Genomic DNA, 25120 nt, shown 5'->3' with positions numbered 1-25120 from the left:
TTTTCAATTTATTACTTTATAGTAATAAATAAATATTGTATTATCGATTATCAATCATAGTCAGCGTACATTGTTTGAATTTTTTATTAATGGTGCAAGTTTTTGCATTATTCTGCGAATAATGTTCTTCGACATGCGTGATATATAAATCTATTCTATTCTACTTTATTGTAACATTTCAGGCGATTTACAAGATGGTGGGCTCTGTGATGAAGATGCCGGAAGACGAGTCGACGCCGGAGAAACGAACTGATAAGATATTCCGACAGATGGATAAGAACAAGGACGGCAAGCTATCGCTTGACGAATTTATAGAGGGTGCGAAGAGCGACCCATCTATTGTGCGACTGTTGCAGTGCGATCCTAGTGCACAAGCTCAGTGAGGCCCTGGGCCAATACAGACAAATACTGATATGCCATCTGCATACCCAAATCGGAGCCCGGCCCAATTGATATCCCAAGCAGAAACGGCATGATCGTAGAAACTTGTCCTCTGAATTTATTGGTACATTAAGAAACTTGCCGAAACGTTATCTTCATACATATTTGAGTTTTTTTTTTTTTTTATTTTAATCTAATAATTGTTATATAATGTGTTTTTAATTGTAGGATAAAACACTTGAATGTATAAATATTCATTCGCCATGGTTGATTTAAATTCAAAATAGATGACTACTGGAAATTATTTTACTTGATAGACATTCTTTATTTCAGAACGATATTGATGCATAAAATATGATTGTGTTGGATAAGTAAATCATATTTTAATAATAGATTACATTCGGTACAGAGAATAATAAAAAAAAATAAAACTTTATTTTATGATTAACAATTAAAACATGATTAAAAATATCTTTTAATATTACAAATTATAATAAATTAATATCCCTTGTCTTGTGAAAATTCTACAACTATTTTATTTGAAAGTTGAATGTAAAAAGAACTCACAATTTTTATGATTAATACGATTATTCAAATTTATCGTCTGATACCGATGATGGTGATAATAAGTTAGAAAATCGCCTTTATTGCTCGAAGATATCGTCTTGGTAATTTCTTGCGGATATTCTACGATCACGCGCGTTATGCGTAAGCACAGATGCGTGCTTTGTGAGGGCTTTTATAAATTGGGCCGGTATCCGAGAGGTCCCAGGGTCACTGGGCCCATGGCGCTTGCGCATACCGCAAGCTAGTCTACAAGACTAGTCCAGTCGCTCCGTTTCGTTCAAACGGATCGGTTTAGCGAGAAGCTTGTTACGCCTTTTCGGGTCGTATGTGCTGCGTTGCGCACGACCAACGATCCGCGAAGCCATCCCAAGAAACGCCCGCAACACGAAAGGAGGGAAGCCAGTCCGCGTCGCTTAACTTGGGTCCGACGTTGCGTCGATGCCGTCACCGAGAAATTTCGCCGGTTGTGCCGGTCGTTCGAGATGCAACGCGCGATTAGCAAAATTCTAAAATACTCTGTGTTCGTAATAAAATATCCGTGACTATAGCGTGCATGTACGGCAACAAAACAAACTCTGATGAGCGACGACATTCGAGTTTCTCCAGAGATCGCTCTCCGGACCTGAAGAGCGGTCAAACGTGTCGCGCGTCATCAGCAGGGGAACCTTGTACATACGAGTAGGATTGCATCGACGCATCGTCGGACCTGCGTTCGTTTTAACATTAATGTCTCGCACGAATGCTAGGAAATTCACGGTTTTCGGTTGCGGCCGTTGTCTTCACACATCGCCGTGTTGGTATTTAATACCGAAGATGCGGACGGACATCCATCCCTTTGGTGACACGATATCTCCTGCCCTCAACGGACCCCTTCCCCCCTTCCCCCGAGTGTTTTGGCTCATTATTACGGACTGACCCATTCACGGAAAAGACTCACATTCGCGTGGCGTCTTACTGCGCGCTAGCAACGAAATTTAGTGATTAGAAGTCCACGATCCTAGGCAAAGGTCACTGCGAAATCGAAATTGCGCGCTAGTAAGACGCGCTTGCTAGTTAAACACATACATACACCACACGCTTAGAGACCGATTTAGAGCTTGATCTAGCAGAAGGAAGAAATGACTGCGTAACGATTGTCATAGCACGGATATGATGCATCGAAGATGCTATGAAGAAAATACTCTCGATTTGACGTACGTATGTAGAAAGAAGCGACTAGTTTATTGTCCCGTTGCGACGTTTCGATTCGGTATACAATGTCCTGGTGATCGAGATCTCGCAGAGCTATCCGATCGAATCGTGAAGAGTTTGTCGTTTAATATTACTGTTATATTCATCTCTCGTCGTCATTTTACCATTTCTAGTGACCTTTGTCGTTACGATGGTTAGTAGAATGAACATAATTGTAGTCGGATAGAGCATAAAGGTTTTCGCCTCTTTCCAATCTCGCTAATGGAAATGAAACGCATCCTCCTTGCCGATCAGAGCGACTGGCCCTCAGCTTTAGCGAAGGAATCGCGCTTCGCCGAGCGACCGACGGATAAAGAAGAGGGATCTTCACGCGCGCACGCGTGCCGTATTTAGAGATTTATTTTTGTGAATGCGTGCGTCTTGTGTGAGCGTGTAAGAAGTATGCGTATATGTATATCCATTCTGCGTATACGCGTGTCCCGTATATAAAAGAAGCGAACGCGATAAAGAGACGGCTCGAGGTGCGAGCCTTATCGCCCCATCGTCCGATAAGTATCGATCGATTGATCGCGATAATTATATATACATAAATACACATAAACACTTACATTATACATTATTGATGAAAATGGAGAGTGATAAGGAATTACAATTTTCGCCCATGCGAATACATATATGCAGCAGCAGAGTTTGATATTTTATGGCTCATGACGGTTCCTTGGTTTATTACACGATCGGACAGTCGAGTATAATGGATAACGATTAAGTAAACACGAGCGCGCACATAAACGATATTTTTCGGTGTACGATGGAGAGTGACTTCCGACTGGATGGCTTATTAATTGTTTGTCGAGAGAGGATGGATCCTTTTTATATTATTTTCCAATTCACCTTTTTTTGCTGAAAGTTTTTTTCTTTTACATTGCACTTCTTTCTTTCTCTCCTTATTATCGTTTAACTTTGACAAGCGTATTCGGCGCGCGATCGCTTTTCCATTCGTGATCGATATCTTTTTCGGAGAACATTCGTTACGCTAGACTGTCTTTCAATGAGACACCCGGTCTGACAGTGCTATGCTAAAATCTTGCGGTGGCGTATAACGAATGCTGTAAGAGAGTTTTGATTTTATTAGGTTTGTTACGCAAGGCAGTATTGTGTTTTGTAAAAACGCGTTACACGGAGAGATATAAATATTATATATATAAATATATATACACACGCATACACACACACACACACATATACACACACACATGCACACATACAAATCTCTATTATAATATATTGCTATTGTACTTTCTAAGATGTACATCTATTCATCTCGTGCTCATTAATATTTAAGGATAAAGACTATTTAATGATATCTCTAATCTTTCAGTATATAGTCATTGTATAAACAAATAAATAACCTCATTAGTGTTAATATATACATATAAATATATAATACACGTTAAGATTCTAAAGTTACTCTTGTGAACTTTTCCGATTATATTAAGAGAGTGGAAAGAGATTTTATTCTATAACAAAAGGTATCAGAAAGAAGCAACAATGACGGAAGCTTTGATTTGACAGTAAAAAGAAAAAAATAATTGCGTTTATTGAAGACGAAATCAATATTATAACATATAGCATAGGACTGCCATGTTACGTTAAAGACGACGGCAGTCATACAAGCGTGAGACGCAGTTAATTGTACCTTGGAATAAATTAAGAAAGCAATAAACATGAGAAAACATCCCGACTAAATTTGCACGACTCGGAAGAGAAGATTTTAGAAGTGGCATGATTTTAAAACGGCATGAAATGCATTCGATATCATACAGCTCGATATTTCACAGTGCATTCGACATTTTATGTAACGACGGACATGAAATGAATAAGTTGAAATATTGAAGTTTGACGGAACACGAGCGGTAATAAGGCGATCGTGATTAATCCCTTGACTGTCACTGACATCATATGGCGCCGGAAAAAAAATGACCACGACTATCAGTGACTATCGGTGGCGCATCGCAGAAAAAATAGACTTAATCTATTTTGATTTTCATAAAACTTGTTAGTATCTTAAGGTTTTTTTTTAAATCGCTAAATCTGTATATACTTTGTAACAACGCACTTTTGGCCCACAAGGTACAATTTGCTTTCGACAGTCAAGGGGTTAATAATACATAATCGTGAAAATCCAAATTCTAAGACAACTGTTAAAAATTTCTGCTACGGAAAAGTTATTTGTTCAAATACTATTTCGTTACTTCCCAATTAAAATCGCATCGGTTTGTACGCGTCTCTTTGAAATTTCATCTCGTTTCAATTCTTTTTTTTTTTCGAATACAAAACCTTCATATTATTGAAAAAGTTACATTTGATTATATTGATTTAATTTAATTTATTTGTTAATTGAATGTAAAAGTCGTATTATCATGCTCTTTCTATAGAAACATAATCAACATTAAGTATCTATTTTTTTATATCATTATAATTTACTTTTACGCAATGTAATGTCGATAAAAACATTAACACCCATGTGAATTTTGCAGTGCATTTCATATTATTAGTAAAAAAATAGAAAATATAATAATAAATATAAAATAGGTATGTTGCCATTTTAGAACTTCTTAAATTTCTTTTTTCATTGCTATAAATATCTATAGTTTTGCATAATAATTTTATCTTGTCATAAAATAATAAATTATATGCATTATATAGTCGCAAAAATATTGCGAAAGACATCAATATTTATTATGTGATCATAATTACATAACATATTACGTAATAATATAATGTAAATTTTATTTCGCAGTCGATATTACATTGTTTAAGAAAATGGATAATAATAATATTTAATCAGGGATATTTTATAAAAAGCACGTGAAACGTAAGAGACGCAAATAAATTACGATAAATCAAGAATAAAAAGATATCGCGAAATGCAGCGAAGGAGGGAGAACAAAATTGTGCTTGTATTCATCGTATAATTAATATTATATTCATTCATAAATATTTACATAAAAAGATAATCTGTTGTCTTATGCGAAAAATATTTATTCGCAAAATATCTTTATTTCCATCCTCATTTACAATTTTAATGAATATATAAATGCACATTTCCAAGCACAAATGCATATCATATATTTCTTATTTTATTTTAAAGCAATAAGATTACGTTTTATGCACAAGCACTCAAAAGAGATAAAACGAAATAAAATGAGATATTAAATCTACATCTTCTCTACTGCGTGAGCACGTGCAGTCGCAAGTGTCAAAAGACAACATTTGCTCACTATGTTGAATGGTTTACTTTCACACGCGAGTGGTATATATACTTTTATCTATTAGATTCAAATAACACTAAAGCCGAAAAGACATTTAGAGATACGTAAAAAGACGCTTAAAAGAGATTCTTGAAGAATATATCTAGAGAATAGTTATTATTTACTTACTAAACTTAACGGATCGATTCGTCAATTAATTATCTAAAAACTATCTCTTTATCTCGATCGATAATTATAATTAATTAAGAACTATTATATCTAAACGATGTCGAAGAGACGTCTTCAAACATTTCAATGAAATCTCTGAGACGTTTTAATGCTTGGAAAATTAGGATGTCTTAATTTAATTTGTTTTGAAATAGTGCGCGTAAAAACGGATGTTCGAAGTACTTTCTTTCGGCATTTTTGCATGATCGATTGTTCTTTTAGATCTTAGTTCTTTAGAGTATACAAAAAAATGATCGACCCAAAAAGAGGAGTTTAAATTTTCTCTTCACGCGGGATTGTATATATGTATAATATTATTTAAAAATCTGTGAGAAACACGTTACACATGAATGGAATCTCATCTCATGATATATCTCAAATACAAAATTTTATTATTAGCATTTATCCAATTTATGGGCTATTATTATAGCTATTAATTATTCATCGTAGACGAAAAAAAGGAACGGCATCATAATATTTCTCGATATTAAAAAATAAAAATACGATATATATAAGTAATGTAAACAAGCAAGAAATCTTAACAAACAATACATCTTAAATAATTCATTTTATAGATAAATAAAATAATCGTCGAAAAAACGCTTTTTAATCAGGGTTCAATTGCACGTATAGATATGGTCGACAGAAATATCGTCATTTAAAGTTTTTGTTCTTGTAACGCGATATATACAATAATATATTCTTTTTCGTGTTGGTATAAATTATTTTTATAAATAAAAGGAAGAAGGTTGTGATAGCGGGTTTGTTGTAGTATTTCTGATTGAATCCATGTCTCGATCATGCTTAAAATTACATTTCGAGAGCTCCTGCGTGTACCCTCTGTTTTCTCAGAGAACTTTTCTGCCTAATTCACATTCTTTTACATTCTAACATCCGTATCCGTGAGACATTCGCAAGATATATAGACAAAAAAATGCACGCATCGAAACGTAAAAACCATTGCGAATTTCCTTTTTCTTTATCTGATCTCCCAGTGTCTCTTCACAAAGCGATCCCTTTTGCCCGTCGTTTTAAGAAATTAATGCGATAGTTGGTTTCACGGAAAGTTGCACACGCATATGAGACGCACAAAAAAAAAGATTTTAAGAACAAATATTTATATACATATATAAAATGCGCGAAAGAGGAAAGAGAAGGAAAAAGATTCGATTACGATTCGTTAAAGCGAGACAGATATCGATGACATTTGCTGTCATGATTCCTAAACTAAGCTATACGAAAAATTAAGAGTTATACATACATATATATATATATATAGACTTCTATATAGAATATGAAATCGTTAAAATAGTTTCTCACACATGTTATTATCGATCTATGACAGAGAGATATATTTGAGGAAGATGCAGTAACGTTTACCAAATATAAAAAAAGACATAAATTTTCTCGAAATTTAACTCTACGCGTTCTCTTATTATAATCCCAATATTCTAATCTATCTACTCTATGATTTCTTTCTTGCCTAAGGATCGTAGTTCGTTCTTATGACTACACTTTAGAGAGTTTTCTAGAAAATATCAATGATATTGCGAGTTAATCGCTTGTATATCAAAGTTTTATCAGAAAAAGATTCTATATAGTGCTATTTCTATCAAATGTCGCCGATTTTCAAAAACAACGTATGCCTTAAAACTTTCTCTGCACCTTCTTGCCAACACATATTCTAGTGTCTACTTCGATAATGTTTGCCAGAAACGCGTAGCTCGCAAATCAATTGCAGCTGTTCACTTTTTCAGAAGTCTAAAAATTTGAATGTACATGCAAAATTAATTTTCACATTTTAATGTTAAGAGTAATCATAGCGATTATGAAGAGATAATTTTAATCTCATGTACAATTTATATTTACTCTACCCTGAATTTATTTAATTTATTAAATTATATAAAAAAATTTTGACACGCTTTAAATTTCTTTTTTTGCTTACGCATCGAGCTATCTAAATTCTTAAAGATTTTATTTTATTTTTTATTAATTTATCTTTTGCCTTATTTTAAATTATATATTATTTTCAAAAATTGTTTTTTACGTTTTAATTTCAAGCTCATCAAGAGCCAATGATTATAATGATAAATGATCTCGCTATATTAATTTGCGTTGTTTCCTTGTGGTATTCAATTGACGCGTCTTGCAAAATGTTTTGCATGTTACGTGACTCAAGATCCAATGTGAATCATGAAAGTTAATTGCGAAGGAATGCGCATAATTAGAATATTACACAAATTTCGAGTCAGTGCCCAATGTTTTTTCTCATAGATGTAACGCAGAAACATGTTAGACGTTCTACGATAGAAAAACTAATCTCTTTCTCGTGCGTAAATCCACCTATTCGATGCGTATGTTTTTTCACGATCTTCTCAGTGTCTTTTACAATACCACCATCGTTTAATAATCATGGAAATAATTGCTGTATATTCCTTAAAAAATGTTTCCCTCTAAGATTTCAAATCAAATCGCATATTGCTGACATCTAAGCGTATTTAACTCTCAACGCGCTCTATAAAAACAATTCCTATTTCTTCTGTATTTCTATTAAAATAATGTAATTATTGTTACTTTGATATGTGGTTCTATATTGCGGTGCTAAGTGTACAAAGTACGTGTATTTTATCTCGTATTGTGTTTAATTACACACGATGGATATTAATTTGTCAAACTTTCGCATGTAACCGCGTCCGAAAGTGCGCCCTTCAACACATTGTGAACGTTTCTTATCTGCCCAAGTCGAGTGAGTGAATGAGTGAGTGAGTGAGTGAGTGAGTGAGTGAGTGAGTGAGTGAGTGAGTGAGTGTGTGTGTGTGTGTGTGTGTGTGTGTGTGCGTGCGTGCGTGCGTGTGTGTGTGTGTGTGTGTGTGTGTGTGTGTGTGTGTGTGTGTGCGTGCGCGCGCGCGTTGGTTAGAAAACAAAATATTAAATATATTAAATATATTCTGTCACGAGATACACACGAACGGACAAAATTTCACGATGGAATAAAAATTTAAGGATTACCCTTAAAAACATGACGCGGCTAATGCGAAAGTTGCGCGTAGCGGAGTTTTATATTGTAGTAATGTCAATTCGCAAACGTCAAAGATATTGATTACAATTAAGTGTTAATTTATTCCGCAAACACACGATTAATTTATTGCTTCTCTTTTTTTCTTCGAAAATCACGCAATACAATAATGACGTGTGCGATATTATACACGCTGACGACGCGTCGTACAAAACGAAAAAAGAAAAAAAAAACGAAAATCAAAGCGCACGTTTTTTTTATGCGTTCCGATACCGATAGATATTAATGTTGCGTATGATGATTGTGAGGTATTATAAAATTTTTATTTGCTTTGCGCCTTATATAAATATATATATTTACTATAAGTGATAATTATTACTAGTTGTTTATTATAAATAAGAACGAATCACTTTCTTGTGTATATCAATTAAATTGCTACATTAAAGTGTTAATATTATACTCGTTCAAATTGTGTCTCAATCTATTCTCGTTTTCAAAATTTTGCTTTTGACAGATCGTTGACTATTGCAATGTTCCTGACACACTAGCTGGATTGTCCATTGTCTTATTTCATAACAGGGTAAACTAGGATATAATGACCATACGGAAAAGATGGCCATAGGCTGTAATTTTTTCAATAATCGCTACATGGTGCGTTTTTTTAGTCGTTATCAAAGATTTTATTTTCGTTTTCACTATTTTTTTATAAATATTATGGTCATCTTTCCATCACTATAGTCATCTTTTCCTTAAAAGTTGGGCAAGATAGCCCAATGCTTATGTTGTACTACTTTGATAATATAAAATTTCTATGAAATATTTTCCTTTTAATTTCGATAATATTACGTAATTTAAGCTTCAGTGAAGATAATATGCCAACACTATTAAAAAATAACAAAAATAAAAGTGTTTCTTGCATTTTAAAAAACTATGGCATCTTACCCGAGTTTACCCTACATATTCCTTGATAATCGCAACGCTTACGAGCATCTCTGTCGTTGTTTAATTTTGATCAACCATGGACAAAAGAAAAATGTTTTAATCTATGTGACCAATACAAAAGAGATGATACTCGCGAACCTGATGATTTTCAAATTAAACGCAGCCATACTCTGTTATTTATTACTATTTCTTTTTTTTAATTAAAAATATATATAATTTTTTTTGCCGTTAACAACCCTAGCCCTAATAGCCTTAGCCATCTTACTTGTTGATTAAACCAGCAAAAACCTCTGATTACTTGAGATTTGGAGAATGTGCTCTAAATAAGATGATTTAATTTAGAAACCTACCGAACACATTTTTCTGTCTCTATTTAATTTTAAACGTTACCGTTTTTATGTGTATTTGTTTATTTTATTCATTTATTTTATGCATTACGTGTCATTGCGCGAAATATAAAAACATATATACTTTCTTTTAATATGTATATCATTTCTTGACCAATATATTAATTATTCATCTTGCTTATATTTTGCAACTGATGAGCACAGCTCACGTATAGATAATATAAAATTTGCTTCGTTATTGCGTGATTTCACGCGAGACATGTCCGTTTCTTGATTATTATTATATATCAGTTATTATAATATATATTGATATCTTATAACATTATTAGTAATTTAATGATAGAAATTTGATATTATAATATGCAATATGAATTATCTTTATAATATCGACAGGTATTATGCGCTCACAAATTTGCAAAAAAGCTATTCTATATTTTGTTATCTTCTTTATTAATATTTTATAATATTATTATTATTAGTAATTTAATAGTAGTTTGATAGTATATAATTAATATAATATAAACTATTTTTGTAATATTGATAGGTATTATTATGCACTCACAAATTGCAGAAGCTAATCTATTTTATTATGCTTTTTATATATCAATCGCGGTATTTGGATTCAAATAGATCTTGATTATTACCGTTCTGATGCACATTCTGAATAAGTGGCTACGAGAGTGACGATACTCTTTACAGATCTATAAAGTTTCGGTTTTTAGGGCGGGCGGGGGGGAGGGGGGGCGCAATATAGAAAAAGTATTCCAACACAGTTTATCCTGCTAAGTGATTATCAATCCTATAAGTTCTGTATTGTTTACACATAAATTATAGAATAATATCTAAACGTTTCTTTTTCGATGTCTTGTGAAATTGTACAATAGAGTTACAAATAAGGATAAAGCTATACTTTACGTATTACAATCTGATATTCAGTCTTTGCTAATGTTACGTAATAACGTGCGAAAGAACTAATAGTAGATTGCTATTTGTGTATTCTAATCAAGATACCCGGAAGAGCATGAAACTGTTCAGCTAGCTTTATGCAAGATATTGGTCTTGTGTTATTTTTTTCTTTTTTTTTTATGAAATCGTCAAATTATAATTATGATACAACATTTCTACATTATCACCACAGCATCAAATCTAATTTTATTTATCATAATACTCCTGAGAAACTGTTAATCCATCGTCTTGATAAACTCGATCGCAGAGCAGAACTGCGTCCACCAATATTGTTCTTCGCCCTCCAGTCGATTCCCATAAAAACTGTCCACGTATTGGACAGTCGACAGCAATGACGGAGGATTAGTCTGAAATTAAGCGCGAGTTAATAACATATGCAATAATTTTTCTCATTAATGACAAAAAATTATTGTTTTCGTTAACTCGTACCTTGATTATGACATAAACTAAAACTGGAATCAGGTCATCGGCAGCAGGTATTCCTCTTTCCGACGCCATGGAGAGAAGATTCATGATGGTAGTCGCACAACGAAATACACACTGAAGCTTATCCCTAGGAGTTTTATACGCTGATATCACAGCCAATTCAGCCTGCGCCCATGGCCAGGGACATTCATAATGATAAACCTTTGGAATGCGTAGGTCCTTGTGATTTGGACTTACGACCCTCGCCAACTTTTTGATGTGATCGTGAAGGAGCTGGTCCCTATATACATCTCCGTCTCCGTTTGGATAGAGCGCATTGTGATACACTCGTGCCATTACGGTTCTCTCTACCACGACTCTCGCCAGATCTAATTGGTTAGCGCTCGCCGCTGAAAAGTACGCGAGAAATAAATTTAGATATTTTTAATTGACCTTCAAATATAGATCAAGAATTACAACGCGATAAGTGACGTTACATTCACGTACATTGCCAAATTGGATCGTTGTCCATTTCGGCATGGACCTTTCCTAGAAAATTATCTACAAGATCTTGTTTCTCGTCGGCTAATGTAAGCTTTTTAAATTCGTCACAGAAACGCAAGAGAAAAGCCTCCCTCTTCTCCAAAAATACCCTCACGCAAACGGATACAAGATGATTATTGATAGCATCCCGGTCGCATTTAACTCGTACGCATAATCTAGAAGACATATAATTATTAGGCATCTTATATTAACTACATATTACGAAATAATATCCATATAATTACCTATCTAGATGAGCTAATGTCGACAGTAATCCTTGACGACATCTAATTAAATATGCGATATAAGGAGATCGTTTTTGATAATCCTCTCGAAGCGATTTGAAGAGCTTTCTACATCCATCGTCATTAAACAGACGCACGCAACGTAAAGTCTCATGAAGATGAGCTATCAATGCTCTATCCTGCAAGTTTATAGCTTCTGCCAATTGTAGTTGCAAAAATGCAACCAATTCATTTTCTTTCTGTGACCAACAATGTCTCTGTAAAAACAAAAAAACCATTTATATAAAATTTCGTTTCATGAATAGAGAGAAACAAATACAAATACTTGAATTCAGTAAATTCATAAAAAAAAGATTAAACTGACACACTATAAATAATTAATACATATATAAAAAATTAACGTAACAAATATGTACCTCAGAAGTATTCCATGGAATGTGTTGAAGGTCAGCGGTACTAAGTACCATACGTAATTTTCTTTTAGCATCCGCAAAAGCATAAGACAATTCTACATTATTTGGATCGATTGAAAGTCTTTCGTCTTCTACCTCTTTTGTGCGAGATTGATTACTCTCGACCGAGGCTGTGTCACTAGCCGCACTTGGTTTTCTCCTGTACTTTGCTAATATGTCATCGATAGTATCTAAAATTATATAACGGAAAAATCTATTAGATTGCATTCAATACACTGAGTTACGTCTTTTCTTGCATTATTTTTCGATTTATTTAAAATTTAATTATATAATATCAAAACTTTTAAGAGATTAACAGATATAAAAACTATTATTTTAATTATATTATTAATGATGCAACTGCGAAGAGATGCGAAATTATTTATTAACTTACCACCCGCGACATTACCAGATGATGTCACATCTTCCGACATAATCCTGCGTATTCTATGTCTGCATATATCGACGCCATCACCAGCAGCCTCTCGATCGTAACATCTGTCGTCTGTCCCGCGAATTGCTTTACCCCTACGATTTCTCAGCGACAACTTTAATTTACCAAAGAAACTACGCTTGTTCTTTTGATCGTCATCCAACAGTTCTTTATCGCCACGCTCTGCAGTCATGTCAAAACTTATGCTCTTTGGAATCGCTCCCGTTGATGCATTTGGTTTGGAAAAGTTGGGACTCGAGCCGTCTATCGCATCACAATTTCCATTAATTGTTGGCGTCGGTAACGGTAAATCTGATGTCGAAATGTTACTCTTGATACGTGGTTCCGATCCGGAACTACTGCTGGATGTTAAACTAGCCGTGCTCAATCGGCCTACGGTATCTCCAACTGATGCCATACAGCCGTCCAACTCCTAATTTACAATATTCACTCAGTTAAATTTGTATGCTTGTAAGATTTACGAGAAAGTACAATAAATTATAGCAGAAAAATTAAGTGAAAAAATTGCAAACCTCTGTTTTCGCATCGCCATTCTGGGATTTTTCTGGCAAAACAGGCGCAGAAATATGATTAGCTAACAGCAATGCCGGTGCGACTGCAGCTGCAGCGATGTGATTGTGCGCGGTTGTCTGACGTTCGACTTGCTTACCATTATCAATGTGAAGTTTATCTATCAAATGGACCAGCCTGTCTTCCCGTAATGGTTTACCGTAATCCGTATTGCTTATGTTATTAGCATTTTTATCTACATATTCCATTGTACTACGTCGATAATCAGATTTGGTTCCACCACGACCTGTTACGTTAGATGACGAAGGCAACGGAGATGTCGTCGGTGATGGCTGAATTACCACTGAAGTTCCTATGTCAGAATCTTCTCGGATTCCCGAAAGTGAAAAATTTATGCCTGAACCATCTGGACCTGAAATCATTAAGTGGATTATGATTCAGTGGATATGAATTGATTAAAGAAACTACTTGATAATATAATTGTGCTATACTTACATGGAGTAGCGGATTGAAGCGTTTCTTCATTTCCTTCTGAGTCAGCGCGACTTTCTATCTCGGATCTAGCTGTATCGTCAGATCTATGTCAGAAATATCCCAAATGAATAATTTATAATATTCTTATTTTATATTTATTTTATATTATCTTATTTTATATTATATTTATTTATAATATTCTTATTACATTTTTTAATTTAAATTTAATTCTTATTACATTTTTTAATTTAAATTTAATTATAATATTCTTATTTTTTAATTTTTTATTAAAAATAATAGAACATTTTACTTTGAGATTATGTATGTATATATATATATATATATATATATATATATATATATATATATATATATATAAAGAATGTAATATAATGTACCTAGCAACGCTAGCGGTATCATCAGTATCTACTTCAGTCAATCTTTCTGAATCACTGGCCAATACATCCGTGCTCCAGGCTTCAGAAGCAGTTTCACTAATGTCTAACATCGTTGGCGTAGGCTCAGGAGGCAGAATAGGAGCAATTTGTTCAGGAGGGACAAGAAACGGTATTCGATCTTGTTGTTCAACTATTTCGCTATCTGAGGCCAATACATCTGTAGACCAAGTATCGGATACCATAGAAACAGTCTCGTCTCCTAAAAAAGAAAGATAATAATTTTACTGTTAAATATTGCTCAAATAATATATTATTTTATGTCTTTCTCATGTGTGTAATATTTGTATTTCTTACCTTCAATGAGCTTTTTAATTTCAAATTTACAAAATTTGTCATCAATTTCAGATCGACTTTGCTTTGTTGGGATATTAGGTGGTGGTAAATCCAATTGTCTTACTTCGCCTACAGCACGCCCATCGTCTCCTTCGGTGATTTGGGACGACGGTGTATCTCGACCTAATAATTATGCGCCAAATTATGCAATTTGTAAAAATATAGAAAATTTTTTTTGCAATCAAATATAAAATATAAAATATGCTATGAGACATAGGGTTAGTGTACCTGATATATTAGGAGTTCCCCTTCCTGATACATTAGCAGATACCATGTCCGAGAGATTATCATTCTGATCTTCTGTCTCTAATTCTAGAGAAGAAGCGACGCTATGATTGGAAGCAGCCTCTGATACAGCTTCCAAATTATCGGACGTATTGCCGATCGAGCCTTCGAACAATACTAATTATTTTTAACGTGTAGATGTGTTATGAAAGCCAAATAATAGTACTCAATATTAGTAATTGATATACCTTCGTCATGTGATAGCGAAAATCGAGTCCTCTTTTCCTGCGTTTCGATACGTTCGCCGTTACTACCCTCTTGTCTAGTATGTTCAGTAGATGCATCATCGGGGAGATTCAAAGTAACAGGTCCATTCACCATACCACTTTGAAGCTCCATGCATAAAACCTAAAGAAAAATAAAATAAATTTTATTTGATAATTATAATCAATTAATTTTGAACATAGTACTTTTTCTATTGTAAGGCACATAATAGAAATAAATAAAAAATAATATTATATTATTACTAAATAAATAAATGTATATATCTCATAAACATTTATATAAATTTTATAAAAATATTATATAAAATTAATTTGCCAAATAAACAGACACATTTTGTTTAGAGGTAAACAATATATAATTTGTTGTAAACTATAATTAATTAGCTTTTAATAACAGTTCTTGAATCATCATCATAAGACAAATAAACAGCATGCAGTAAATCTATTATATCGATATATGTACAGACTTTTTGTTCACTAAGCAGTCCTACAGATTCTCCAATTGTTGGACCAAAAGGTATGACTAGTACGTCTTGAGAATTCTTATCCAAAATTTCCTCTTCAGGAGTAGAAGTACCATTAGATTCCTCTACACTTTCTGTTGTTACATTTGGTGAAAAAGTAGTCATCCTTATACCACGTCCCTTTGCTATTAGAAAATATTTTATATTAATATTGCATTCTACACCTTTGAATTAAAAAAAAAAAAAAAAAATTGTATTATTGTATAATATTAGTCGTGCAATATTATATTTCATTATTAATATACCTTTTCCTGTAGCAACACCTCGTTTGTTAGGTGTTTCCATGTATTCATTACTCAATTTATTATTATGCAATAAACCCGATGGTAATTGTGACAGCATTTCTGCTAATTGTTTTCTATCAAATGTATTATGCGATATTGCTTCTCCGTTGTTATCACTGATAATCGTATTTAAAAATGTAATTAAGGAATTTAATTCACTTTCCGTAAACAGTGCTGCGGATCGTGACAGGCCTTGAAGTTTATTATTGTCAATCATTGTTGGTTCCTCCTCCAATTCTTCTGTCGCACCGTCCAACATTGAGTCTATTATGGAAGACACCGAATCTTTCTCAAATTTTTTATACAGATCAATAACCTTATTATCAATACTTTGATACTTCTGCAGTGAAAGCATTTGTAAAATTTGTCCGACTTGTATGAGATTAAATCTCGCGACATAACTTATCGGTGCATCAGTGATACCATAAGGCTCGGGATTAACTATAGCAGGACAAATAAAGTATGTAAATACAAGGTCAGTGCACATAGCGTGCACTTCTTTTGGGTCTACATTTCCATTCTTACTAAAAAGTCCTGCCATTTGTCTTACAAGCCAACAAACACTTGTAGGAAAGCAGTGCATTGTCTCTCGAATATTGACAATAAATCTCTGCGTAATACGATATAAAGAATTGACTGTCCACAGTCTATAACGTTGTAACTTTGCTTGATATTCCGGCGTGCCTTCTTTCCCAAATTTCTTCAATCTTTCTGCAGGGGGAAATCTAATAGGCGCTTTGTCCGGATCAATGTCCAAAAACATTTCGTCTTCCATGAGCAATTGCACGATAGGATTGTGCAAAGCTGCTGTTAAGAAAAGTTTCGCAGAAAACAGGCTTTCGTGAAAGATTGAATAAAATCTGGAAAATGCGCACGTGCCGTGCCTGAGCAATCTTCGTGGATTGTCAGATGGGATTATCTGCAGCAGCATAAGATGCCTCAGCAATCGGAGAACTAAACTTTTGTCCTCCGGCAATATGCAGCTGCCGTACAATCCAGCAGCTAAGCATTGCACAATTGTCTGCATTGATTCTGGAATGGTTTTGTCTCCCTCGACCAAACATGAAGCGAGAAGCTTGGGTGATTTTCGCAATGCACCCAGAAATTCTCCGTAAGATAAACATGCTTGGTAACGCAGATACTTATATGCATCGATAAAATGTGAATTTTCCAATGCATTTGCTCTTAGGCAACATGACGCTGGAGTGCAATCTGGCCTTGCTACTATCAAGCGATTCAGATTAACTCTTTGTTGAGCAGTTATCCATGCTTGCTGTGCTAATTGCGACGATATATATAAGACCTAGAAATAATAGAATCTTGTTTAAGATACATTGCTGTTAAATTAATATGTTCAAATTTATAATGTCAGATACAATTTGCTTTTTTATATAAAATGTTGATATTAGAAAACTGTTATATATATATATAAATATTCTTTACCCGTTCATTAAGAGTTTGCAAGTTTTGCTGTTCTGAATTGACAAACAGTCTCTCCTGTCGCAAGTGACGAGCTAATTCCATCATATCCCACTGTAGTGTCGCATGGGAATCGATACTGTTAATCGATGACATTATTGGCTGTACCTGCAACATTAAAAGCAAAAATACAAAAGATGTACAATTACAATTAGAACTGAATTATATATGAAAGGAAGTACTATTTGCGTAGTTACTTGCGTACAATCCTGTTAGTCAATTATCCTGAGCATTAGTAACAATGAGGCACAAAATATATATGCGGCGTACTTCACAATGAACTTCAAGAGAAACTTTCAAGCTTTTATATTTTCTTACTTCTCGAATTCATGAAAAATTGCGCGCGAAAGTACGTCACACGTCACCTCACCTGACAGAGCAAAGAGAGATTTCAATACAGACGGAACGCGGACAATATCAAATGTTGCATAATGTATCGGAAAATATGCAAGCATAGTTTCGCAACAATATCGTAGGAATGGACACTTCGAGGTGAAATTACAACGACTGTCGTCTCGTACGAATCGTCGAATGTCGATGCGTATATCGCGTAAATAAGCTCGGCCTGTTATTGTTACATTCCTAATACGCGTGATATGACAGATAGGTAAATCTCGCTCCTACGCATCTCGCGTCTATCATTCCTTTGTCACATGTTGATCTACGCGTGCAGTAACATGTCACCGATCCCGATCCTCGGTGTTCAATACTTACACGTCGTCGATAGCAATGATTATATGGCTTGTTGTTATCTTTCGCAGATCAGAATAACACCCCCAATGACACACGATCATTTTCTGTTGTAGGTTAGATTTCTTTCTATAAATGGCCGCAAGTATGTTGTGAGTCTGTCGAGCTCGAACAAGGAGAGCATTCGGTGTTCGGTACTCTACTGATCGACGGAGGAATGTCCGATATCGCGTCCACGAAAGGCCGATTTTCAATGGTTTGATTTTGGACAACAAATCTCCCGTTACGAATGTAACTTAATGATACAATATATAATGGCAATGGAAAGTACGTTTGATTAATTATTTATATTATTGATAATATTTTTGAGAGACTGCACTTGTAAGATATATACATATATATTTTATTTATGGTTAGATATAGTTTTAAAATTTTAAAAATGAAACAAGAAAAAGGCTACACGAAGTTATAAAAAATATTAAATCATATTAAATGGTGTATGTATATCATCCTCTATATGATATGAATATTTTACATATATGTATGTCAGATACATTCTCAGCTATAACAATAAAATATTATTTAGTTTGCAATTACACGAAGTTACGTATCTCTTGGAATTACGTAAAAAGTAACTAACGTAAAAAGCGGATATAATTATTTATGCTTATTATTAATATGTATTCCAAAATATACTTAACGTCAACAGTCAAATCGCGTTGTAAAGTACCAGTTCTCGTCTGATCACTGAAGTCAAGCAACACTGATCACGGTTAGTACTTGGATGGGTGACCGCTTGGGAACACCGTGTATTGTTGACACTATTCGTTTCTTTTTGCGTAATGTCATAATAATTATTAATTAGCATGTGGAATGTTTATGACATTCCAAACAAAAACTTTTTTACTGGAACATACATCACACATATGATAAATATACAATCGGGAACAAAAAAATTTTAGGCTCTAATTATATTGTATATTAATATCAGATTGCGATCGTCGTCTTGAAATTTTGACACATAGAAATGTTAATTTAATTTTCAGTTAAAAATAACTTTTTGTCTTATCAGCAAATTTTTAAGTTACAAAAACATTACAGATATATACAGTGTATTAAAAAATTTTATCCGTATAAACAACATTAACGTTCCTTTTTCTTTATTAAAATTTCAAGAATTATTTCCATATAAAATATTCAAAAAGGTTAATATAATTACAATATTTGTTAATAGCAGTATTTTATTTTGTTATATATAAATAAATTTATATAAATTTATTATATAAATTTATTATATATATATATATATATATATATATAAAATATATATATAAAATAAATTTATATAACATAATATAATATTATAAAATAATATAATAAAATTTCTTATATAAACATATATAAATAAATTTATATTAAAATTTACTCTAAATATAATTCTTAGAGAAATAATTTCTTCATCCGTGTTTTCTATTTGCTATTGGATTTTATTTAATTTTTTTTTTTTTTTTTTTATTTTAGTTATATTATATAATTTTCTCATAAACATAATTTATGATTCTACGATTCTAGATGGATAAAAACAGTATTAATGAACTTTCTCGTACAACCACCGTTGATCCAGCTGTTCAAAATAGTGATGATTTTGATGTGACACCAACACCTTCGGTAGCCTCCATCGTCACTTACGAAGACTATTCTCCCTCATCAGCTTTAATACAAACTTCCGCTGCCGTTTCCAGTACACGTTCCGATACGGAACGTAATTATCAATTAGTTGGCAATATCAGTGTTATCAATCAATTGTACGCAATACCTATCTAAACAAAAATATTATTTACAAACACGAACTTTAAAATATTATTTATCAATGTTATATTAATCTTTAAAATGTCTAAATTTTTACCTTAGAAAATCATGTGTAACTCAATCCTATATATGAATAACGTAAATTAATAATAATGTTTTTCATGTAAATATATATAAGATTATTTACAAAATAATCGTAACAAAATCTCATATGTTTTTATTTAATTTTAAACAGATTTATATTGCATATATAGCCGTATATTTTCTCTCTCTCTCTCTCTCTCTTTCGAAAGAAATTGCAAAGTAAACAGTTTGCAGGGAAGTTAATCAAGATGTATTTTGCATCTGCTATACGGAAACTTACGATCTTTTGGCGGCAGGATTATCGGATGGTAACATAAGATTCTACAAAGTTAGTTCAGAGGAAAACACATTAACTTTATGCGATGCGGAGATAATGCAGAATCCGGCTCCAGTGACCGCTATAAAGCATCAACCGGTACACAGATCACATCCCATTACGCATACCGTAATAGCAACTTGTAAGTATTTTACATATTTAATTTTTGTCTTATAAAAAAATTTAAATTTATATAATTGTGAAGAGTTTCTTCGCGTTAGAGAAAATGATGTTGAATATTTTATATATTAAATGTCATTTATATACATAGATGCAAATGGTTGTGTTAAATGCTGGCATTATCCAACTGCGCAATGCATTTATACGATACGAGAAAAACGGCAGACACTTGGTTTAGCTTATCATCCCCATTTACCAAAGTTTGTTACTGTCGGGGATGATACGAATCTGTACTTATACGATGAAGAAACGAAGACGCGAGAAAGAGTATTTCACGGAAGGTAATTATTCCTATTGAAAAAATGTTTTGACAGATAAAATATTCCACTAAAATGACGAATAAAAAATTTGATGTTATAAATAAATTAAATAAAATTAATTATCCTGGGAATTTTATATTTCGTACGTAGCGATTCACCGGATGTCATGGATGGCCATAAATCCAGAGTCTTCAGTGCATGCTTTAATCCCAAATCCGCGCACGAGATAATAAGTGCCGGCTGGGATGACACTGTTCAATTCTGGGACACCAGACAAGCTCATTCCCTTCGATTTATATCAGGTGTACATATGTGCGGTGATGGTCTAGACATCAGTAAAAATGGAAGAGAAGTATACTATATTCAGCGACTTGTTGATTTTATACCCATTATGTTTCTTTCTGATTTTTTCCATATAATATGTACTCTGTTAAAAAAATTAACAAATTTATACCAAATTATTGGCGTAATATTATGCATTAATAAATCTAGAGAATTATGCAGTAATAATTATAATACATACATATTAATTGTGGAAATTTTATTATACTATACTCATGTGCAAGGATATTTATATAACATTTATAATTAAACGACTTGCTCTTCTCGTAATAGATTCTTACTTGTTCCTGGCAAAAAAACAATCCTTTACAATTATGGGACTACGCTAGTGGGAAATTGATTATCAATTTGGAACCGGACAGTTATCCTTGTTTATTATACGCCGGAAAATATGTGACAAATTTGTATATCGCGTGCGGCGGCTGCGATACTAATCTCTTCAGGATCGTTGATTTGCGATCTCACTCGGTAGGTTTAACAATGTTTCATATCACTTCATTGTAAAAATATATTGCTCGTAAAATTTTTTACCGCAATGAGTCGAGCAATTATTATTTATAGAGAATACGAGAGATGATAGATAAAAATCTTACAATTAGGATGAGTGTAATAATATCATGCCAGATTGTTAAATACTTAATTTTAACTTAATATTTTAATTAAAGAAAATTCAATTTCTCAAGTTAGCTTCAATATCTCAATATAGAATGTGTCATAAATGTAAGACAGTCATCCATTAATATAATCGCATTATAAAATAATTGTTGTTTTTAACAAAATCTAATATTCTTATTGCAAGATAATATAATTTCGTAATTATTTTTCTTTGTAGACTATAGCTATGGTCAAATATGTCAAGGGTAGCGTGTATAGTTTGGACATCGGCCCAATAGAAACAAAGTATACTAAACGACCGGCTCTTCCGAAGCTCGCTTTTTGCGCTGGAACGACAATTTTTGAGGTAGATGCTCAACCTACTTAATTGACTGCTTTGTGAGATTTTAAAAAAATATAAATATACATTATTTTATACAATGTTCAATTTGTACTTTAAAGCTTGAAAATGAAGTATTCTTCTCTTATCGCATATTTTTTAATTACAGCTGATTTATAATTGTTCCAATAATAAGATATTTAGTTTATATAAGATTTTGATATACCCTAGATAAACGATTCTCTTTTGATATCTTCACATAAGCTTGTAATTAAAGAAAAATATTTTTTTACACTGACACTATTTTATATATATTCTGTATAAAAATACATAATATATATATATATATATATATATATATATATATATATATATATAATGTTTTATTCTTTCGCTTATTAGTGCTATCTAATATTTAATTCTTTTTTCGAACAAGCTAGTTCAAGAAATGATATTACTATAATGTACATAACACGCTATTAAAGATGAAATAAAATAACAAAAAATACGGAAAAAGAAATGATAATAATGTTCAAAATACATCAATTATATTTCTCCTTTGTCTGCGGTAAACTTACGTTTTTGAAGAAAGTAACACATGTACTCTCAAGCAATAAACAATGTATTTTATTTGATACAAACTATAGTACAAAATTTATACAGAACAACGTACGGTTTTATCATTTCTCATGACAGCAAGTTCTCATATCGAGCGAACGCACACACTTAAGCAAGACTTAAGAGACAAGGATTAGGGACGGTCGAAGGAACAGGATAGGGAATAATCACTAAAACTGAGCACATCGATTTGTGACAATACAAACTTACTTGACACGAGCAAATCCATCGGTTGTTGAAGCGATTCGGTGTAGAAAAAGATCGCTCGCACACAAACACGCTGAGAGAGCAGAAAGCGCATCGTTTTAATACTCGCGTCGAAGATGACGACACGTCCTGCTTCATAGCACTTAAAATAATTAGTATATCGTCGGACATTCATTTGGATTCCACATGACAGTCATTGAAATTCAGCTAATAAAAAGGAAAGACAAGAAATATATATATATATATATATAAAACAATTAGAATATATTCTAAATTTGATAATTTCGCTTAATCATTCGAGACTATAAAATTATATTTTCGCTTAATCACAATTTCATTTAAAAGCAGGATGTGTGGTCGTTTCCGGCGAGGTATCGCAGAGAGAAAAAAACAGATCCTCCTTTTTTTCTAAATCCGCATCCGATTGTACTTAACTTGTAAGTAGAGTAATAGTTAATCTCTAGGTGCGAGCCAACAGACCTATTCGGAAAACTACATGTTCCACATCTTTCGCCCGTATCTACAATCTAAACGATTAACGAGCCTAATTTGGTTGAAACGCGTGATATTTGTAATAAAATATATTTTTATATTATGATAAAATCGCGACGCGCGATCGCGAAGCGTCTCTTAGCAGCGGTCGCATTTGTTAAAGTACATCAGAGTATAAAATTGGTCGTCAGTACGCGACAAATCGGATTTTTCTCATCTAATTAAATTTCGCGCGACGCGACGGTAGAAATGTATGATTTACAAAATTAATGACGAGTCGATGATATGTGTTTAAAAAAATATTGTGACGCTTACACAGATATAATCGCTCCAAGTCGATCGATGGAAAAGTATATGTGCATGCATGCATGCGTACACTCATGTAAATCAACGTATCTTTCCTTGCCATCTCAATTGTACTTTTTCCGACTTATGAGAGTTAATACCTAGCGACATTTCCTGATGTACTATCGTTGCTGCATTGTCAGCCGTTGAAAAGCAATACATGATCAATCAACCTCGAAATTAATCGAGATAAAAATAATTTATAATAGTAGGAGAATATACAAAGAGCAAGAGTTAATAACAATTAATGAATTAGAAGAGGTACCTAATTCGCGAGAACAATGGTCGTTTCAACCTAAGACTCCTCTAATTGGATCATGAACAGCGGAGAGATCCAAATCCATATACGCGCAAATAGGTCGTAAGTTAAATATGAGACAACAGATCGATGAAAATCTAATAAGATCTGATCTTTTATTAAAATCGTAATCTTCGTGTTGCAACATATATCACACATTTTATGAGATAAAGTAATAGTACGTAACCTTCTAAATTATTATTTTACACTTTAAGAGAAATGTTTCTAATCCATGTATTACAACATTGCTATCCCTTCGTTTGACTAAATTTCACATAGTTTCACGATCATGCAAAATATGGCCGTTGACAAAAGATCAGGAGGACTAATCATTTTTGGGGTTTCGAAAACTATTGGAGACTCGTGAATTTTGGTACCCCCTTTCTTCAATCACACTCGTACTTTCGAAAACAGTCGCTCAAAAACACATCTTGCTACATCGTGTGTTGTCACACACAATGTGCATCACATTCTCTCTCCTTCTCCCTCTCCCTCCCTCCCTCTCTCTCTCTCTCTCTCTCCAATCACATTATCATCTATAAATTACTAATAGTGTGGCTTAATATTACATTATCTCGAGGTCTCGTCGTATATAACTTTTATTCCGTTACGACAAAATCGCTTCGCAGATCAGAGATTTATCGAGTCTCACGAACTTTAACTTTAAATTCATAAAAAAAAAAAAAGAGAGAAAAAAGATCAAGAAAGCGAAGCAGAAGAAAGGTCAGCGTGCGCCTGAGGCTCAGACCTTACATTCACAGCCTGACTGAGCACTCGGCTCTTTTTCTCTTCTTTTGCAGACCAAAACCCGCTCCGTCTTTCGCGTTAAGTCATCCGCACGATACATTTTTCATTCTTAACGCACGTTTGATTCCGAGCCCATTAACTTACGAAGTGATATAGGACTAACGATTATCTCTCTTCCTTAATTTAACGTTGACCTCCTTCTCGACGCGCAGCCTCGTGATTGTTGCATTTCCAGCTTA

At 33.3% G+C, this 25120-nt stretch overlaps 4 protein-coding genes and 1 pseudogene across 12 annotated transcripts in view; 3 read left to right on the top strand and 2 right to left on the bottom strand.

Annotated features, from left to right (window-relative positions):
• Positions 1 to 9006, top strand: part of Nca (neurocalcin homolog) — a 157437-nt gene extending 148431 nt beyond the window's left edge. The window contains exon 5 of the mRNA XM_072887967.1: positions 183 to 9006. Coding sequence (XP_072744068.1) covers positions 183 to 383 — 201 coding nt within the window. The 3' untranslated portion in view covers positions 384 to 9006. The remainder of the gene's footprint in view (positions 1 to 182) is intronic.
• Positions 9007 to 10488: 1482 nt separating this feature from the next.
• Positions 10489 to 18447, bottom strand: Gapvd1 (GTPase activating protein and VPS9 domains 1). Of its 5 annotated transcripts, none has more exons than XM_072887949.1 (17): positions 18274 to 18447; positions 17757 to 17929; positions 17524 to 17667; positions 16042 to 17383; positions 15740 to 15921; positions 15237 to 15396; positions 14992 to 15165; positions 14725 to 14886; positions 14371 to 14629; positions 13994 to 14076; positions 13501 to 13910; positions 12929 to 13400; positions 12499 to 12725; positions 12083 to 12339; positions 11802 to 12013; positions 11319 to 11704; positions 10489 to 11236 (listed from the first exon to the last, which is right to left on the bottom strand). In XM_072887949.1, exons 3-17 carry the CDS (start codon positions 17653 to 17655, stop codon positions 11105 to 11107), a joined length of 4590 nt encoding a protein of 1529 aa, XP_072744050.1. In that variant the 5' UTR covers positions 17656 to 17667; positions 17757 to 17929; positions 18274 to 18447; the 3' UTR covers positions 10489 to 11104. The 5 variants fall into 5 exon arrangements, with proteins under 5 accessions (XP_072744050.1, XP_072744051.1, XP_072744049.1 ...); XM_072887950.1 differs by having other exon boundaries at positions 17765 to 17929; XM_072887948.1 differs by lacking the exon at positions 17757 to 17929.
• Positions 18407 to 22664, top strand: LOC140663657 (uncharacterized). 5 transcript variants are annotated; one of them, XM_072887960.1, is made up of 8 exons: positions 18407 to 18540; positions 19822 to 20054; positions 20377 to 20600; positions 20730 to 20919; positions 21049 to 21250; positions 21514 to 21708; positions 22073 to 22201; positions 22344 to 22474. In XM_072887960.1, exons 2-8 carry the CDS (start codon positions 19822 to 19824, stop codon positions 22407 to 22409), a joined length of 1239 nt encoding a protein of 412 aa, XP_072744061.1. In that variant the 5' UTR covers positions 18407 to 18540; the 3' UTR covers positions 22410 to 22474. The 5 variants fall into 5 exon arrangements, with proteins under 5 accessions (XP_072744061.1, XP_072744064.1, XP_072744062.1 ...); XM_072887963.1 differs by lacking the exon at positions 22344 to 22474 and adding an exon at positions 22615 to 22664 and having other exon boundaries at positions 18447 to 18576; XM_072887961.1 differs by having other exon boundaries at positions 18447 to 18576; positions 19822 to 20011; positions 20370 to 20600.
• LOC140664340 (5S ribosomal RNA) lies at positions 18951 to 19070 on the top strand (annotated as a pseudogene).
• Positions 22665 to 22778: 114 nt separating the features above from the next.
• Ssh (Protein phosphatase Slingshot) overlaps positions 22779 to 25120 on the bottom strand; it is a 108595-nt gene continuing 106253 nt past the window's right edge. Inside the window, exon 10 of the transcript XR_012046305.1 lies at positions 22779 to 25116. The gene's annotated coding sequence lies outside the window, so the exon portion shown is untranslated. The remainder of the gene's footprint in view (positions 25117 to 25120) is intronic.

Source organism: Anoplolepis gracilipes, chromosome 3, assembly GCF_047496725.1.
Source record: "Anoplolepis gracilipes chromosome 3, ASM4749672v1, whole genome shotgun sequence".
NCBI classification, from domain to species: Eukaryota; Metazoa; Arthropoda; class Insecta; order Hymenoptera; family Formicidae; genus Anoplolepis; species Anoplolepis gracilipes.
Note: the sequence above shows the minus strand (reverse complement) of the source record. Positions and strands in the feature narration are given on the sequence as shown.

Coding starts and splice junctions, on each gene's coding strand:
- Gapvd1 (XM_072887947.1), bottom strand. CDS start 17,676: ATGTTGCAGGTACAGCCAATAATGTCATCGATTAACAGTATCGATTCC. Junction 15,922..16,041: donor AGGTGTTGCTACAGGAAAAG/GTATATTAATAA, acceptor ATTTTCTAATAG/CAAAGGGACGTGGTATAAGG. Junction 13,401..13,500: donor ATGGCGATGCGAAAACAGAG/GTTTGCAATTTT, acceptor ATTGTAAATTAG/GAGTTGGACGGCTGTATGGC.
- LOC140663657 (XM_072887960.1), top strand. CDS start 19,822: ATGGATAAAAACAGTATTAATGAACTTTCTCGTACAACCACCGTTGAT. Junction 21,709..22,072: donor TTGATTTGCGATCTCACTCG/GTAGGTTTAACA, acceptor TTTTCTTTGTAG/ACTATAGCTATGGTCAAATA. Junction 22,202..22,343: donor CTGGAACGACAATTTTTGAG/GTAGATGCTCAA, acceptor TTTTAATTACAG/CTGATTTATAATTGTTCCAA.